Source organism: Oratosquilla oratoria, chromosome 40 (assembly GCF_046742065.1).
Source record: "Oratosquilla oratoria isolate Oo_2021 chromosome 40, ASM4674206v1, whole genome shotgun sequence".
Lineage (NCBI taxonomy): Eukaryota > Metazoa > Arthropoda > Malacostraca > Stomatopoda > Squillidae > Oratosquilla > Oratosquilla oratoria.
This window is the reverse complement of record NC_134816.1, coordinates 17,833,849-17,853,293: the sequence shown is the minus strand read 5'-3', so window position 1 is coordinate 17,853,293 and position 19,445 is coordinate 17,833,849. Positions and strand designations below refer to the sequence as shown.

General features: G+C 38.2%; 1 protein-coding gene across 1 annotated transcript in view; it reads left to right on the top strand.

Moving 5' to 3' along the window:
- Window positions 1–19,445, top strand: part of LOC143020643 (uncharacterized) — a 101,363-nt gene that overhangs the window by 19,700 nt on the left and 62,218 nt on the right. The window contains exon 3 of the mRNA XM_076177144.1: window positions 4,105–4,264. Within this exon, the coding sequence (XP_076033259.1) occupies window positions 4,105–4,264 (160 nt within the window). The remainder of the gene's footprint in view (window positions 1–4,104; window positions 4,265–19,445) is intronic.

Sequence of the window (19,445 nt, the reverse complement as noted above, 5' to 3'; positions counted from 1 at the left end):
TTTTTTTTTTTCCTCCAAATATTAGGGTGCGTCTTCCAAGATGCAGCATCTTCCAAGCCGTAAAATACGGTATATCTTTGTATTTACCTAGTTGTATTTACCTGGTTGTATTTTGCGGGAGAAGAGCTATGCTTGTAGAGACCCGCAGTTGTATCTTTCTGCATCCAGTTCTTTCTTAAAATCATGTATAGTTTTAGCACTCGCTGTTTTCTCTTTCAATTTATTCCATGTATCTATCACTCTGTGTGGAAAACTGTTCTTTATCAGATCTCTTTTGTAACTGTCCTTCTTAAGTTTCTTCTTGTGTCCCCTTGTATATCTTCTGTCCCATTTAAGTAGATCATCCCTATCAAGGATTTCCATCCCTTTCATAATTCTATAGATGGTTATCAAATTGCCTCTTTCTCTTCTTTGCTCTAGAGTTAATAAGTTAAGTTTGTCCAATCTTTGTTCGTATGTCAACATGCTAAGTGTTGGTGCCGTCTTTGTTAGTGCTCTTTTAATTTTTTTTTTTTTTTTTTTTTTTTTTTTTTTTTTTTTTTTTTTTTTTTTTTTTTTTTTTTTTTTTTTTACTGGGTGTCCATAGTGGTACTACATACTCTAATTTAAGGCCACTTTCATTGATCTTATTAAGTTGTATGTTTCTCCAACTATTTTGTTTACATGTTTGTGCGGTGTCATGTCATTTGAAATGATTACTCCTAGGTCTCTTTCTGAGTTTACTTTTGTAACTTCTTTTGTTCCAATTTTGTATTGACCCAATATTCTATTTTTGCTTTTTCCAAATTCCATTATACTACATTTTTTAATGTTGAAATTCACTTCATTCTTTTTACTCCAATTCCAGACTCTGTCCAGGTCTCCCTGAAAAGATTGGCAATCTTCTTCGTTACTCACTCTCTTCAATAGTTTTGCATCATCTGCAATGAAGTTTATATAGCATTCAATTCCTTCATGTCATTTTTATAAACAGTAAACACAGAGCCTTAGGGGACTCTACTTATCATGTTTACCTATTTTGAGTTCTTTTCTCTAAATATCACACTCATTTTTCTTCCTTCTGAAGTCTTTCATCCATTCTAATAATTTTCCTTGTATTCCACCTATTATTTCAATTTTTTCTTAGTAGTTTTTTGTGTGGTACTTTGTCAAAAGCCTTTTGTAGGTCCAGGAAGGCACAATCTGCCCAGCCATCTCTTTCCTGTATGATGTCTAGCAATCTTGAGTAAAAGCATATTAAGTTTGTAGTATATGATCTTCCACTTCTAAATCCACATTGGTTGGGGTTTAATATTTTGTTCTCTCCCAAGTGTTTATTCCATTTATTTTTTTATAGCTCTTTCGCATATTTTTGCAATTGTGCTTGTAAGGGATACCGGTCTATAATATGTTGGATTTTCTTTATTTCCTCCCTTATATATTGGTACAATATTTGCATTTTTCCAGTCTTGTGGTAGTTTTCCTTCTTTGAGTGAGAAGTCTATCTTGTGTATTTTATCTGTGAGTTCATTTATGCATTCTTTTAATATCCAATTCACTATTCTGTCAGGCCAATGTGATTTTCTGACATTGAGTTTCCTCATTTGGTCCCTTATTTCTTTCTGTGTCACCATTATTTCTTTCATTTTGGGGGATCCTTCTTGGTGACTATCATCCCACAATTGTGAGCTTTCAATTGTAAATATAGACTTAAAGTGTCTGGTCATTATTTCAGCCATTTCTACATCTGTGCATTCTTGATTTCCTTCACGCAGTTTTATTATTTTGTGTTTGTCTTTTAGTTTGTCATTTACATATTTACATATTTTATTATATCTTTTTCATAGTTTCTTTTTTCCTCTCTTCGTATGTCTATGTATTCATTTCTCAATTTGATGTATGTTTGCCATGCTATTTAGTCTCTTTCTTGTCTCTTTTCCATCTTTTCCAAGCTTTGTCTCTTCTAGCTTTAGCATCACTACACTTTATGTACTCCCTTTTCTGTTTCTGCTTAGGCAAATATTTGTCTGTTCCCTCTATATATTTCTTTGAAAATGTTCCATTTTTCTTCTGTCTTTGTTTCACCATTTGCAAATTTTTCCCAACAGGCATTTTGAATTTTTTTTTCTAAGTTTTACAAAGTCAGTTTTGTTGTACATTAATCTTCCTTCTTTGTGTTTCTCCTTCCTTCTTACAGCATTTTGTTCCTTAAGTTCAATCTCTATTATGTTGCCCTACAATTCTTCACTGCCTTCTTTTGCCCATTTTCCTCATATCACCTCTCCTGATTTTTTTTTTTTTTTTTTACTTAAGCCATTTCTTTTACCATTACCACATCTGCCATAATGCATTTATTTACAGCTATCAACACATATCCTCCAACTTTCTTGTGCCCTTTCTCTCTATTTTTTACTTTCCTTTATCCACTTAAATGCCAATGTTTCCAATAAGCTTGGTTTCAACAAAGCACATTATGTCTGTAACTAAATTATTTTCTTTTTACACTAATGTACAAGACAGCAGATATCAATGAAAGTTACAATGTTATTTCCCTTGACTTTAGCAAAGTACTCAACAAGGTGCCCCACCAGAGACTACTAAATAAAATCATAGTCCATGGCATAAGAGGAAATGTGTTTGGATTAGAGCATGGATTAGTGATTAATGATGTCAAATCCAAGTGGGGGAGTGTTATTAGTAGAGTTCCCCAAAGCTCAATTTTGGGTCCCTTATTGTTCAATATGTATATAAACAACTTGGACAAAGGGATCAATAGTGATGTTAGTTTTTGGATGACACTAAAATATGACACCATATAAGGTATAGGGAAGACGTTGGGATACTGCAGAAATATCTTAACCCCTTCAGTATGATGATGCCTACATAGGTGTCATGAGGTGTGGGTGGCTATATGAGTATGCCACCATTGGTGTCTTGATTATATTTATTTTGTAGTTGTAGCTGAGTGACCCCCATATTCTGTGAACTGGCTTGATCATATTTTTTATGGTTATTAACCACTTCGGTATAATGATGCCTATGTTGGCATCATGAGGCACGAGTGGGTACACAAGGATGCCAGCATCAGTGTCTTGATTATAAATTTTGTAGTTGTACATGAGTTACCCCTGGATTCTGTTAACTGGTTTGATCATGTTTTCTGTGTTTATTATACTCAGAGTAAAAGAGAACAAGTAATACAGAAGTGACTTTATATTTTATAATGTGAGTAGTGTAATGAATCGTACATATGCAGCCAATGCTGTGTGTGAGAATTTGACTCATACTGAAGTGGTTAAGATTCAGAGTAAAAGAGACAGAGTAATATAGCTGTAACTTTGTATTTTATAATGAGAGTATTGTGATGCATCATTAAATTATTGTACATCAGGCAGATGCTGCCCAAGAGAATTTGACTCGTACATCCAGGGCTCTTAACCTCTTCACTCCGGGACACATCGCATATCTGGCAGCATTAGCTGCCCGATGTGCGATGTTGCGTCATAATAATCGCATTATAGAAAGTAAAGTCAGTGCTCAATCGTTCGTTCTCTTTCACCCATGTATTTTGATAACCATAGAAAATTGATGAAGCCAGTTAGAGAGAATGGAAATTACGTAGGTACGACTACAATAAATATAATCAAGATGCCGATGTCGGCATCATCGAGTACCCACTTGCTCCTCATGCCACCTACGTAGGCATCACCGTATGGAAGTGGTTAATCCAACAACCTCTACTTGTGCAGATATTTGGGCCCAGAACATAAACCCACTTTGGGAATTTGAGGTGTTTTATGTCCTGGGCCACTTCCTGAAGTGGATTTATGTCCTACACCCAAATGTCCATGCAAGTGGCATTTGGCGAATGTTGCATTAAGGGTTTAGGGTTTAGTATATTGTTCTATTCCAAGTGTTTAATTAATTTATATTTAATAACTTTTTCGCATATTATGTGACATGAGAAGCAGGGGTGTCACAACAAAGAAGTTTGGTGTAATTGTAAGATAATGAAGGTAAATGAAAAAGTATTGGATCCTAAGAAATTGGTTCATGCTACTACTTGTGTGATATCAGTGTATGTTTCTTATTTCTTAATGATAGAAATGTATCATATTGTTTCAGATTGTGGGAGCTAATGCTTCAAATAAATATGGGTGTCGGAGGGTCCTTTGCTTTGCTGTCCTATTGTGGTCAATGTCAACAGTTGTTACTCCACTCCTTGCCCAATATCTTCCATTATTAATCATTACAAGAGTAATTTTGGGCCTTGGTGAAGGCTTAGGTAAGTAATATTTAATTTTGGTACACCTTCACACCCTCCCATTCCCCCATTTCTATAGGGAGGGAGAGGTATATATATATATATATATATATATATATATATATATATATATATATATATATATATATATATATATATATAATATATATATATGACACACAGGAAAACCCACAGTCAGAGAAAATAAACTTCGAATAAAGAAGATTCCTATATTTCGGCTATCAACTGTAGCCCTCTTCAAATTTGACAGAGGAACAGAGGGGACTTATAAGCTACAGAAAAGAGAAGGAATGCGGACAGATGGCATTACTCAGGTGCAGGGTGAAATGGGGTAGCGGAGGAGGGTGAGGGAGAGGTTGTATATGGATGATGTTGTGATGCATAAGGTGGAATGGGCGGGGGGATGGGGGGGTGAGGTAGTATGTGTGAGCAAAATTTGACGCAGCCCGAAGGGATTTCTCCCCGTCTTCTCCTTTTATGCAATGGGGGGACGGATAGGGAGGGTCGCCGATTTAATGAAGCAGCCTTGCTGTGGATGTGCTGTGTCTTGCGACACTGCTTCTGACCTAGGGCAGTGGACAAGGTGCAGGGATGACCCGTCATCCAGGAGGTGCTAAGATAAGAGGGAGGGTGGAGGGGTGTGGAGTGTATTCAGGGATGGAATGGGTGGGAATGATTTTATGCCTTTTCCTTTTTGGCTACCTCCCTTGTAAGGGGGAAAAAGCCTTGGTATATGTATGTATGTATATATATATATATATATATATATATGTATGTATATGCATATGCATGTGTGTATGTATTTCCCTAATAATAGTTATCTAATTGTAGTATACAGGAAAGAATCAATGCTCATTGGGTCCCATCTCCTATTCTCCAATTTTTATCATAACTAGCCTCAAATTCATATACAGTTCCAACTTAATCTATATCTTTGACTTCCAATTATCATGTTTAGATGTGAACTTTTGTATTATTTGAGCTTGGGCTATATCACCTTTTAATCTATTCCACATATTTGTGCATCTATATGGAAAAATGTATGTCTACACATCCTTTAGACATGATGTCTTAATTTTTCCCATGACCTCTGAAAGCCCTCCCATCTTGAATCAGGAGAGCTCATTTGTCATTGCAATTTGTCCCCTTTAGTGACCTGAATACTGTAATCATATCACCTCTTTATTATTGATCTTTCAGAATTGGCAGACCCAGTGCTTTTAGTCTTTCCTCATATGGTTTATCTGCCAGGCTTGGGACCAGTTTGGTTGCTGCCCTTTGTATTTGCCCAATTTTGTTTATATCTTTATTTCTGTGTGGGGACCATACTACTGATACATATTCCAGTTTTGGATGTATCAGGGTTTCAGTGAGTTTTTCTCCTTCTCTTCATCCATACAGTGAAATGCCACTTTAATTTTCAGCAGTAGTCTGTATGTCTCTCCCACAGTCCTGCTAATATATCAGTCAGGTGACAGGTTGTCTTTAATCAACAATACCAAATGTTTCTCCTTGATGGAAATAAGCCCCATACTGGGCTACTTGAGTTATCCCTAATATATTATTATAGTCTTACCTGTAACTCAGTATTCCTTGATTTGGTTTAATATCACAAACTCCCCCTATTGGGAGGCTAGGATGGTGCTCCTTACAGTGGACTTTGTAGTGTGGAATTTAACAAACCATGCCCCTAGTTGAACTTGCCCCAAGTAGGGTTCGAATCGTCATCATCTTGACTTTCGCTGTAAGTAACGATGCCTTAACCTGCTTGAACAGGGAGCCCCCTTAGATTTGTTAAATTCATTTGTACTGGTTATTGGCTTGAACTGCTTGTAAAAATTATTGTATACTAAAAAAAAAAAAAAAAGTAATAATAATGATAATTTTTAAATGGGTTCACTTCTTAACCCCTTCCATACGGTGCCGCACACGTAGGCGTCATGGGGAGCGAGTGTATTCGCGAGGCTGCCATATCGGCGTCTTGATTATATTTATTGTAGTCGCCCCTCCATAATGACATTCTTTCTAATTCTTTTGTAATCGCATTTTCTATGGTTATCAAAATTCACGGGTGAAGAGAGAACGATCGATATAAGCGGTGACTATATTTTATGATGCGAGTATTATTACGACACGTCGTACGGCTGGCATTGGCTGCTGCCACCGAGATCTAAGTCCATGACGCCTACGTGTGCGGCACCGTATGGAAGGGGTTAAGTACTTTAAGGATGGTCTATTTTTTTTTTTTTTTTTTTTTTTTTTTTTTTCCCATTTTAAGCTCCATGCAAAAATAGCATCTAGATCTTTTCTCAATCATCTACTGACCTCATTTTTTACTCTTCTCATAATTTTTGTGTCATCTGCAAACGTGTGTATTTACTTATATATATTTACCTAATTGTTGTATACAGGAAAAGAGCAATGCTTGTTGGCTTAGATATCCTATTCTCTAATTTTTTTTTTTTTCTCTATCATACCTAGACTCGAATTCATTTACAATTCCAAGTTAATCTATATCCTTGATTTTCAATTATCATATTTAGATTTGAACTCATGTTTTGTTTGGGCGTTGGGCTATATCACTTCCTAAGCTATTCCAAGTATTTATGCATCTATATGGAAAACTGTATTTCTTCACATCCTTTAGACATATATTTACCTAATTGTAGTATACAAGAAAAGGAGCAATGCTCAATGGGTCCCGTCTCCTATTCTCTATTTATTTATCCTACCTAGCCTCAAATTCATGTATGGTTCCAACATAATCTATCCCATTGATTTCTAATTATCATATTTAGATTTGAACACATGTAATGTCTGAGCTTGAGCTATATCACTTCCTAAGCTATTCCAGGTATTTATGCATGTGTGTATATTTACCTAGTTGTATCTTATAGGAAGTGGAGCTACACTCGTGGTGTCCCGTCTCTGTATCTCGCCATATCTAATTTGTTCTTAAATTCTTGTATTGGTTTTGGACATACTATTGTTTTGTCTAGTATGTTCCATACATCCACCACTATGTGGGGAATTTTCATTTTTTTTTTTTTTTTTTTTTTTTTTTTTTTTTTTAAGGTCTCCTCTATAACTGTCCTGTTTGAGTTTCCTTCCGTGCCCTCTCATGTTTCTCTTATCCCAATTTAGTAAGTCATCTCTATCAAGGACATCCACACCTCTCATAATTCTGTAGATGGCCAACAAGTCACCTCTTTCTCTTCTTTGTTCCAGAGTCAGTAGTTCTAGTTTTGACAATCTTTCTTCATATGACATTTTTGATAGTGTTGGGGCCATCTTGGTAGTTGCTCTCTGGATGACACTGCTTCTGACCTAGGGCAGTGGGTGAGATGTAGGGATGACTCATCATCCAGGAGGAGCCAAGATAAGGGGGAGGGAAGAGGGTGGATGGGAGTTGAGTAAGTGGAGATGGAATGGGTGGGAGTGGTTTATACATACATACATATACCAAGGCTTTTTCCCCCGTACAAGGGAGGTAGCCAAAAAGGAAAAGGCATAAAATCATTCCCACCCATTCCATCCCTGAATACACTCCACACTCCTCCACCCTCCCTATTATCTTAGCACCTCCTGGATGATGGGTCATCCCTGCACCTTGTCCACTGCCCTGGGTCAGAAGCAGTGTTGCAAGACACAGCACATCCACAGCAAGGCTGCTTCATTAAATCGGCAACCCCCCCCCTCTCCGTCCCCCCATTGCATAAATGGGGGAAGACGGGGAGAAATCCCTTCGGGCTGCGTCAAATTTTGCTCACACATACTACCTCACCCCCCATCCCCCCGCCCATTCCACCTCATACATCATAACATCATCCATATACAACCATTCTCCATTCACCCGTCTTCTGTCCTTTCCCGTCCTTCCTCAACAGACATTCCCCTCTTCCCCAAAGCCCCCTTCACCCCATCCATCCACCTCATCCTAGGACGTCCCTTCATGTTCACTCCCTCCACATCTGCCTTCCATACCTCTTTTACTAGTCTTTCTTCACTCATTCTCTCCATGTGTCCAAACCATCCTAATACTCTTTCATCAACCCTATTTCCCAACTCCCTTTCCACCCCTGTTCTCCTCCTCACCTCCTCATTTCTCACTCTATCTAGCCTAGTAACCCCCATCATACTTCTCAGACACCTCATCTCAAACACATTCAAACTCCTTCTCTCTTCCTCTCTTATGTTCCATGTTTCTGCCCCATACAGTGCTGTTGGCACAATCACTCCTTCATACAGTCTCCTCTTAGCATCCATTCCTAAATGTCTATTCCTCATTACATTCTTTAATCCACCAAGGCATTTACTCGCTTCTCTCAATCTACATTCTACCTCCACCTTCACTCCACCTTTTCCTGCCACATTTGCACCCAAGTATCTAAAACTATCCACTTCCTCCAGTCACTCTCCCTTAATGCTCACTTCCAGATTACTGCCACTTTCACCCCTTGTACATCTCATCACCTTTTACCCACATTTATCTTTAGCTTTCTTCTATCACATACTCTCCCAAACTCTGTCACCAACTTTCTCAATCCCTCCTCCGATCCTGCCACAAGCGCAGTGTCGTCCGCAAACAACAGCTGGCTCACCTCCCACTTTTCTCCATTTTCTTTAACCATCTCCAATCCCTGACCCACTACCCTTGCATTTACCTCTCGCACTACCCCATCCATGTATAAGTTGAACAGCCAGGGCGACATAATGCATCCTTGACGAAGTCCCACCTTTACCTTGAACCACTCACTCTCTCCATTTCTAATCCTGACACAAGCTCTACTACTCTCATAAAAACTCTTGACAGCTCCGAGAAGCTTTCCTCCTATCCCGTATATCTGCATAACCTCCCACATTGCCTTTCTGTCTACCCTATCATAAGCCTTTTCCAGATCCATAAAAGCCCAAAAAACATCATTCCCCTTTCCTATAGCTTTTTCACATATCTGTCTTACCACAAAGATCTGATCTACACAATGTCTACCCGTCCTAAATCCACACTGTTCCTCACCAATTACTACCTCTGTTCCTCTCCTAATCCTCTCAATCAAGATCCTCCCATAAGCCTTCCCAACTACACTCAACAAGCTAATCCCTCTGAAACTACTACATTCACACTTGTCCCCTTTTCCCTTGTAAAGAGGAACTATACAGGCACTTCTTCAGTCCTCCGGCACTCTACCCTCTCTCCAGCAAACATTAAATAACCTCACCAGCCAGTCCACCATCACTGTACCTCCTTTTTTTAGACATTCTGCATGGCATCCATCCAGACCAGGTGCCTTACCTGCTTTCATCATCTTAACAACTGCCTTCACTTCATCCTTCCTTATTTCTCCTCCATTTTCCTCACTCATCACGGTCATTTTCTTAGCATTTCCCACTGCAGCTATCTTTCCCTCCCTATCCTCCTTCACATTTAGCAACTCCCTAAAATATTCTGCCCATCTTCCCCTTACTGCCTTCTCTTCCATTATCATCTCTCCATCTGCACCTTTTACCTTTTCTTCTCTACTTGATTCACCTCCTCTTCCTCTCTTAATTTCTTTCCAAAACATCTTTTTATTACAACCACTCATCGTTTAACGACGACAATTGGGACCAGCGTGCCATCGTTAACCGTATTGGTCGTTAAGCGAAAGTGTATACATATACGTACATGTACTGTATGTACAATGTCCAGCAATACATGTATCTTTATTTTCGTGTATTTTCCCTCTTTTATACAGTACATTAAAGCTTCATTTACTGTTTATTTACAGTGGTTAGGTTCCTGAAATTACCGTATATGACCAAATCCGCGTATGCTGACATTCCATATTGAATACTGGGGTATTTTTTTAGTTTCGACCATGGGCGCTATATAGCAATAGAAAATTAATTATTAATTTTGTAAATTAAAATGTATCAACGTAATATGCAATTTTGTGGGCGGAAATGAAAGTAAAAAATACCATGCTACAAGAAAATATGCTAATGAACGAAGTCGGTAGCATAGGATTGGGATGCCATCTTGTCGTCTGCCAACGTCTCTCACGACGACGACAACGAGGACGAGCCGGATGACATTTAATTTGCAGGTAATGATTTATCAAACACAGGTCAGGTTAGTTTAGTTTAGGTTAGACGAATTCATCATCACTTTTATTTCTTCGACATCGGCATCTATCATAACAAACATGGTGTACCATTCATCCGACATGACTTCGTTACTTACGAAATTTGTTTTAGCACCTTTTTTTTTTTTCCGCTCACAAAATTGCATATTACTTTGATACATTATAATTTACAAAATGAATAATTAATTTTTTATATTGCTATATTGCGCCCATGGTCGAAACTAAAAATTTACCACTACTGGTATATACTGTACCCCAGGTACTTTTTGCAGCTTGCAGGATGGTAATGTAGATCTAAGCTTCAGAACACTTTACCTCACAGCTAATATCCACCGTACAAGTTCAATTATAACATCATACAAATTCGCCTCAGCCAACTTAATTATCGTACACAACGTCGTAACTTTGGGAGATTTACATTAAACGTCTGTCATAAAGCCCGTCGTAACTCCGCATCATCGCTAACCGAGTAGGTCGTTAAACGAGGAGTACCTGTACTTTCAAAATTTCCTGTCATATTCTTACCCCATTTCACATCTGCTCTTCTCTTTGCCGCCTCTACCTTTTGCTTTACTTCTCTTTTCTTTTCTTTGTACCTCTCATATGACTCCCTCGCCCTATTTTGTAACCAATCTGTGAAAGCTTGCTTCTTCTCTACAACCTTCTTTGTTTCCCCATCCCACCATTCACTACCCTTCCTTCTATTTCCTCCTGTCCTTCTTGTTCCACACACCATCCTTGCACACTTTGTGACTCCCTCCTTGAATCATCCCCATTCCTCCTCCACACCTAGCTCTACTCTATCTTTCACTCCCTCCCACTCCTTCAGCTTCTTCTTGTACTCCTCCTTTTCCTTTTCATTCAAAGAGTTCATTCTAAGCACCTCCCTACCTTTTGTCCCTTTCCTCTTTCTCCATCTATCCTCCACTCTCAACTTACCTTCCACCAAAAAATGATCTGATATTCCCCCACCCTCTCCCCTTAGCACATGTACATCCTTAACTCTTCCTATCATAATCCTATTTACCACACTACATAATCCATTAATGCTCTATCTACCATCCTTCCCTCCACCACCCTCTCCCATGTGTACTTATGCTTGACTTTCTTCTTCAACACTGTATTTGCTATCATCAACTCTCTTTCTAGACACATTTCCACCATCAACTCTCCACTACGATTCTTTCCTGGAACTCCACATTTCCCAACCACTCCATCGATTGGACCATTTCCTACCCTAGCATTAAGGTCTCCCAGTACTATTACATTGACATTTCTCCCTAAATTCTCTATGCCTTTGTTTTTTTGGCTACCGCCCTTGTAAGGGAGGAAAAGCCTTTGGTATATGTATTTATGATAGGGTAGCCAGGAAAGCATTATGGGAGGTATTGCAAATATGCGGGGTAAGGGGAAAGCTGTTAAGGACAGTCAGAATCCTTTACATGATTAGAAGAGTGTGTGTTAGGGATTAGGAATGGTGAGAGTGTGTGGTTTGAGGTGAAAGTGGGACTGTCCAGAGTTACTATGTAACCATTGCCATTCAATGTGCACATGGATGAGGTGGTACAAGTGGTCAATGCAAGAGGGGTGGGCAGAGGGTTGGAGATGGTTAGAGTAAAGGAAAGTGTAAAGTGAGTCTTTTGTTGTTTGCTTAAGACAATGCAATTAGTGATGGGGTTTGAGAAGGTATGTGATGGGAGGAAGTTAAAAATAAATGTTGGGAAAAGCAAAGTGATGTGATGTATAAGGGGTGAGGGTGGCAGTAAGTTGCAAGTAAGTTTTGAAGGAGAGTTTGGAGTAGGTGGATAGTTTTAAGTATGTAGGTTGACATGTAACAATGAATAGAGGAGTGGGGGTGGAGGTAAATTGCAGAGTGAAGGAAACAAGTAAATGCTGTATGTAGAGGAGTGAAGAGTGTTATGAGAAATAGGTATCTGGGGATGTATATAAAGAGAATATTATATGAAGTGGTGATTACAAGGGATTACAAAGGCGGAGCATGCCAACAGGAGACCTTTTGGTCCATAACTAGGTTGGATACTGAAAAAAAATGCAGTAATGATAAATAAATTAAAGAAAAATAAATAAAAACTATGATAATATAATAATATAGTATAAGCTCTTTTAACCGGCACAAGTGGGACCAAAGACGTGCCGGAAAGGGGAAATGCCGGTTACGAGAAGGAATATTAAAAAAGTACATTTATTGCCTTTATTTATAGAGTACTTAAATAAAATTCATTCAATGGCTTCACTTTTGTTGTTTATTTATTTACCAGTATATTCATATTTATCTTTATTTATTTTCATGAAATCACGTATGTCTCTTTGTTTAGAATGTTTGTCTCTCTGCATTAAAAATTCATTTTGAAGACAGTGAAGAGACATCACGTTGCGAGTCCCCATGTAGGTGCACTGCTCCGCAAACTTGATAAATGTTGCCAATCCTTTAGCGGCATCCTTCCACATTACTCTTGGCTCTGGGTCATCTTCCTCTTCACTATCAGCCTCTGTTTCCTTACCATGCTTCTCCTCAATCACTGCCTGAATGATTTTGTCGTCAGTTAGTGTGGGGGTGATAGCTTCGTCATTGTCGAACTCCATCCACTCCTGAAGAGCTTCATCAGTGACGCTAAGCTTAGCACTACCACGCATATCCTTCAACTCAGCCATCACTGTCTTCCTTTGCTGTCGGTATGTGTTTGTGTGTTGAGAGTGTTGCTAATAGACAGTCACACGCTTAACATCAGGCGTCTTATTACAGTGGGCACTGGGCCTGATGGAGCGGCGGGATTTGTGGGAGATGGCGGGAAAGATGCGCGCTACCTCTGGCAGCGGCGGAATTTAAAATTTTATTTTTTCGAATTTTTACATTCTTATACATTTTTACATTCTTATACAAAATTGTTATTTCCTTGTGAATAATATGCCGATTATAAGAAGGAGCCGGATACGAGAATAACAGAAAAAAGAGCTTTTACTGTAAATAAAATAAATGCATATGTATTGTTAAATAATAAACAAACATAAATAGTAGATAATAGTAAATTGACAGATAACTAATAAATAAAAAGCAAGCAAATAATAAACAAACAGATAAACAAATAATATGAAATAAATGGCAGTCATTACAGCATCTTGCTTAGGTGTTTATCTAAATGAATCTTAAAGCTTCGAACTGAACTACATTGCACTGCCTCTGCAAGAAGTTTGTTCCATTCATGGACTACACAGTTGGCAAAGTTGTTTCTACCCACTTCCAAATTAAATCTATTTCCTGACAGTTTGAGACCATTATTTCTTGTCGGATTCTCATTCAATGTGAAAATTTTATTACTTTTGATGTCAGTTCCCTTAAGAATCTTAAAGACCTGGATGAAGTCACCTCTGAGTCTACGTATGTGCTGATGACACTATTAATTTGAAACTTGGAACTTAAGGGAGGCAGAAAGGAGAAATTTAACGTGTTCAAGAAGTGTGGTGGGGATTACTAGAGTGGATAGAGTCAGAAAGAGGAAGGAAAGCAGGGGTGGAAGAGGACCTTCCAGATAGGACTGATGAAAGAATACTGGGATGGTTTGGGCACAAGGAAAGAATGAAGAAAGACTAGCAAAAAGAGTGTGGAAGGCAGAGGTGGGTGGAGTGAACTTGAGGGGAAGACCAAGAATGAGATGGGTGGATGGGATGAAGGAGGCCTTGAGTAAAAGGGGAATGTCTGTTGAAAAGGGATGGGAGAAGGCAAAAGTGGACAGTAAATTGTGTGAGTGGACAGTAAATTGACACAGCATAAAGGGATTTTTACTCTTCTTTTTTCATATGAGGGGACAAGGAGGGAAGGTTACCAAGTAAATCAAGCAGTGGGGCCCTGTTTTGGATGTGCTGTGTCTTGCTGCATTGCATCTGATCCAAGCAGTGGGCAGGAGACAGGGATGACCCTGAGGGGCTAAGGTAAAGGCAAACAAACAGATGATGGATGGGAGTTGGCTGAGTGGGCATGGGTGCATGCTTTGGCTATCTACCTTTGTATAAAAGGGAAGAAGTCTATGGTGCATATTTAGGTAGATAGATCTTAGATTTGAAGTTCCAGGGGTGGGTGGGTGTTTTTTTAACATGTAGTTCATATGAACTCTTATTTGCTATCAGCAAATATGGATATATAGTTTTAGATTTGAGTCCTTGCTCAAGGTTATTTATATTTACCTAGTTGTATTTTGCTGGAAGGGGAGCTACGCTCGTGGTGTCCCGCCTTTGTATCTCTGTGTCTAGTTTGCTCTTAAACTCATGAATAGGTTTTGCGCACACTATTTCATGTCCAGTTTGTTCCAAGTGTCCACCACTCTATGTGGAAAACTGTTTTTCTTCAGATCTCTTCTGTAGCTATGTTTTTTATTTTCTTTCCATGTCCTCTTGTGCTTCTCCTGTCCCAGTTTAACAAGTCCTCTCTATCGAGTATCTCTGTGCCTTTCATGATTCTGTAGATGGTCAGTAGATCACCTCTCTTCTTTGCTCCAGAGTCATTAACTCCAGTTTAGCCAATCTCTCCTCATATGACAAGTTTGCAAGGGCAGGTGCCATTTTTGATGCTGCTCTCTGGATTCTTTCTATTTTCTTTATATTCTTTTTTGGTACTGGGTGGCCACAATGTCACTGCATATTCTAGTCAAGGCTTTATCAGTGTGACCAATATTTTTTTAATAATTTTTTTGTCCAAATATGTAAATGCCACTTTTATTGATCTTAGCAAGTTGTAGGATTCTCCAACAACTTTGTTTATCTGTTTGTCATAGAACAAGTTGTTTGAGATGATTACCCCCAAATCTTTTTTGGATCTCTCCTTCTTTACCTCCTTCGTTCCAATTTTATGTTGTTCTGATATTCTGTTTTTGCTTTTTCCAAACTCCATTATGCTACACTTCTTAATATTGAAGTCCACTTCCCATTTCTGACTCCAGTTCCATACTTTATTCAGGTCTTCCTGCAGTGATTCGCAATCCTTTTCAGTTTTTACTTTCCTTAACAGTTTGGCGTCGTCTGCAGAGAAGCTCATGTAACATTTCACATCATCATCCATGTCATTCACATAAATAGCAAACATTATTGGAGCCAATACAGATCCTTGTGGTACTCCACTGATCACATCTTTCCAGTCTGAATCTTTTTCTCTGAGCACTACACTCATCTTTCTACCAATCAGGAAATCCTCCATCCATTTTAGTAGGTTCCCTTGTATCCCTCCTATATGTTCCAGTTTTTCTAATAATTTTTTGTGTGGTACTTTGTCAAAAGCTTTTTGTAAGTCCAGGAAGGCACAATCAGCCCATCCATTCCTTTCTTGCACTATGTCTATTACTCTCAAGTAGAAACATATTAAATTTGTGGTGCATGATCTTCCTTGTCTGAACCCAAATTGTCTTGGGTTTATTATATTGTTGTCTTCCACGTGTTTTACCCATCTATTCTTGATGATTTTCTCACAAATTTTGGCTATAGTGCTTGTTAGTGACTGGCCTATAGTTAGTTGGTTCTGCCTTGTTTCCTCCTTTATATATTGTTACAATGTTAGTATTTATCCAGTCTTTTGGTATTTTTCCTTCTTTGAGTGAGCAATTTATTATGTTATGTATTTTGTCTGTTAGTTTTTCTTTGCATTCTTTTAGAATCCAATTTGCAATTCCATCCGGGCCATGTGATTTCCTGACGTCAAGGTTTGATAGGTGTTCCAATATTTCTTTTTGTGTTATTGTTATCTCGCTCATGGGGGGAGATTGCCTTTCATTACCTTTGTCCCAATATTGTGCTCTCTCTAGTGAAGACAAATTTGAAGTGATTATTCATGACTTCAGCCATTTCTAATTCTGTGTACTCTATATTCCCTTGGCGTAGTTTCACCATTTCCTATTTGTTTTTAAGTTTACCATTCACATATCGATAGAATAGCTTGGGTTGCTCTTTGCATTTATCCTTTTCATGGTTCTTTTTTTCCTCTTTTCTCACTTTAACATACTCATTTCTATAGTTTATAAACTTGCCATTTTTCAGTTTTTTTATCTTTTCTCCACCTTTTCCAAGCTCTGTACCTTTTGTCTTTTGCCTCACTACATCATTTGTTGAGCCAGCATTTAATGTACACTCTCTCTCGCTTCTGTCTTGGTACATGCCTATTTACTCCTTCATTGTAATTATCCATCAAGATATTCCATTTCTCTTCCACTTTTGTCTCTTGCATGTAACCTTGGGCAAGAACTAAAATCTAAAACTGTGTACTGTATCCGTATTTGCTGATAGCAAATAAAAATTCGTGCAAACTACATGTGTGTGAACTCTTACTTGCTATCAGCAAATATACTGACTTGAAGGTGTCTTGATGTCTTGGATACTAAGTGCCTTCAGAGAATCATGGGATATTGCTGGAATGACTTCATATCAAACCAGAGACTGTTCTGTGAGACTCAGTCTAGACCAGTTACAAGTGTAATTTGTGAATGTCAACTCTAGCTATATGGGTATGTGGCATGTTTCCCTGATGTTGATCCTACTCTCAGGGTTGTCTCCACAAGAGACAACCCTTGATGGTGGAGATGAAAGGATGCCCACAGAATTCATGGCTGGGGCAAATTAATTCAACATGTTGAGAGTTATTTGGGGTGAAAAGGATATCTGCATGGGAACTTGCTCGGAGAGACTGTGAGGACTGGTGCCAGTGTTGTGAGTGAAGCAACACACTCCCTGGTGTATGCCCCAATTGATGAATAATTATACAGTTTTAGATTTCACCTAGATAGAGTGAGAAATGAGGTGAGGAGGAGAGCAGGGGTGGAAAGGGAGTTGGGAGATAGGATTGATGAAAGAGTATTAGGATCGTTTGGACACATGGAAAGAATGAGTGAAGAAAGACTAGTAAAAGATCACTTTCTTGATCCTTGGTATCTCTTTTCTAGGCGCCATGACCTTTACGCTTCTGATGGGATCCACCATACCCGCAGAGGCAAAGATGTTCTTACAAACCTCATTGTGGGAGTTTGTAATGAATTAGCTCCTTTTTTAGGGTAGAAGCCCAAAGGGAAGGGGAAATAGAATGTACTTGGGAAAACAGTGTAGAGTATAGCATTAATGTAGAACAATGTGCCAGTATAGGACAAAATATAATTTTAGGATATAATGTCGCTAGAGGTCGAAATATTACATTAGGATGTAATGTCATAGGACAAAATGTCGCAATGGGATGTAATGACAGTAGAGGACAAAATATCACGATGGGAATTAATGATAGTGGAGGACAAAATATCACGATAGGATGTAATGATAATGGAGGAGAAGATATCACGGTAGGATATAATGTCAGTGGAGGACAAAATATAATTTTAGGAAGGGATACTGGACAGAATGTCAATGAGGGCCAAAATATCATGATAGGATGTAATGGCAGTGGAAGACAAAAGATCACAATGGGATGTAATCATAGTGGAGGAAAAAATATCACGGTAGGATATAATGTCACTGAAGGACAAAATATAATTTTAGGAAGGGATGCCGGACATAATGTCAATGAACGACGGGAGGCTGGCGTGAATCATGGTGACGTAGGGGGACAAAATGTACAAAAGAGATCGGATGACCGTGATCGACCAGATGTCCGTGATGGGGGAAATGTTAATTTTGATGGGAGAAATGTTAATGAGGCATTGAATGTCTATGAAGGACCAAATAATAATATAGAGCAAGGTATAAATAGAAAACAAAATTATAATGTAAGACATGATATTGAAACTCAAAATGTGTCAAAAAGAAATAATCATGAGTTTCTTAAAACCATGTACTTTAATGCTCGTAGTATTAGGAACAAATTTCGAGAAATACTGGCGTATGTCAAAAGCGAAAATCTCGATATGATAGGAATAACTGAGACATGGTTAAATGGTACAGAGTTCGAAGCTGAATTTAATATTGCGGGATTTAAACACTTTCATCAGGATAGAAACCACAAGAAAGGTGGTGGTGTTCTGTTGTATGTTAAAAACAATGTTCATGCTTGTGTTTTAGAGAAAGTGAAACAGGATGCATTTGATAGTTTGTGGGTTGAGTTAACCCAAACAAATGGACAAAAAATGAATATAGGTGTAATATATAGGCCAAAGACATTAGCATTAGCAGACGACAAACTGATATTTCAAGAACTGTCTAGTTTCTGCAACTGGGATTTATTGATAATGGGTGATTTCAATTTTACTGACATTGATTGGATGACCCTTGAACATGGCCATATAGGTAGTCGCTTGATTGATTTTCTTGGTGACAATTACTTAATTCAGCATGTAAAAGAGCCCACAAGATATGGAAACTTACTCGATCTATTGATCACTAGCTGCGAAAGCATGGTAACTGATGTAGAAGTCGGTGAATCTGTTGCAAATAGCGATCACAACTTAGTTAGATTCAAACTCCTAAACAATTTTAGAATAGATACTTGTGTTTCTAAAATACCCGATTTCAGTAAAGCTCAGTTCATAGGACTACGTCAGGAGCTTCAGCTTACAGATTGGGAGGCAAAATTAAACGAAAGACCTGTAGATCAGATGTGGGAAATATTTCAAAATACGCTCACTAAGATGATTCAAACTTACATTCCTTTTAAGGACAGACGTCCCCCAAATCAGGCTTGCTCAAAGTGGCTCGACAAAGAAACTGAAAAAAGTGTTGCTAAAAAGAGACAGGCTTATAAGAAATATAAGTGCTCGGGTGCATCTAATGACTATGAAAGTTGTGTATCAATACAGAGATTTAAAAAAGACAATAAGAAAAAGAAAATGACAATATGAAATTAACATTGCTGATAAATCCAAAGAGAATCCCAAAGAATTCTATAGTTACATTAGAGATAAAAAGGTTGTTAGGAATCACATTGGTTCACTATTATCTGCTGACGGTCAACTTGATTATTCAAATGAAGGAATGTGTAATATCTTAAACAATTATTTGAGCTTGGTATTTGTAAACGAAACACCTCAAAGTGAATTCCAAACTGAAACTTGTGAAAAGTCTAGGGTAAACTTACTACG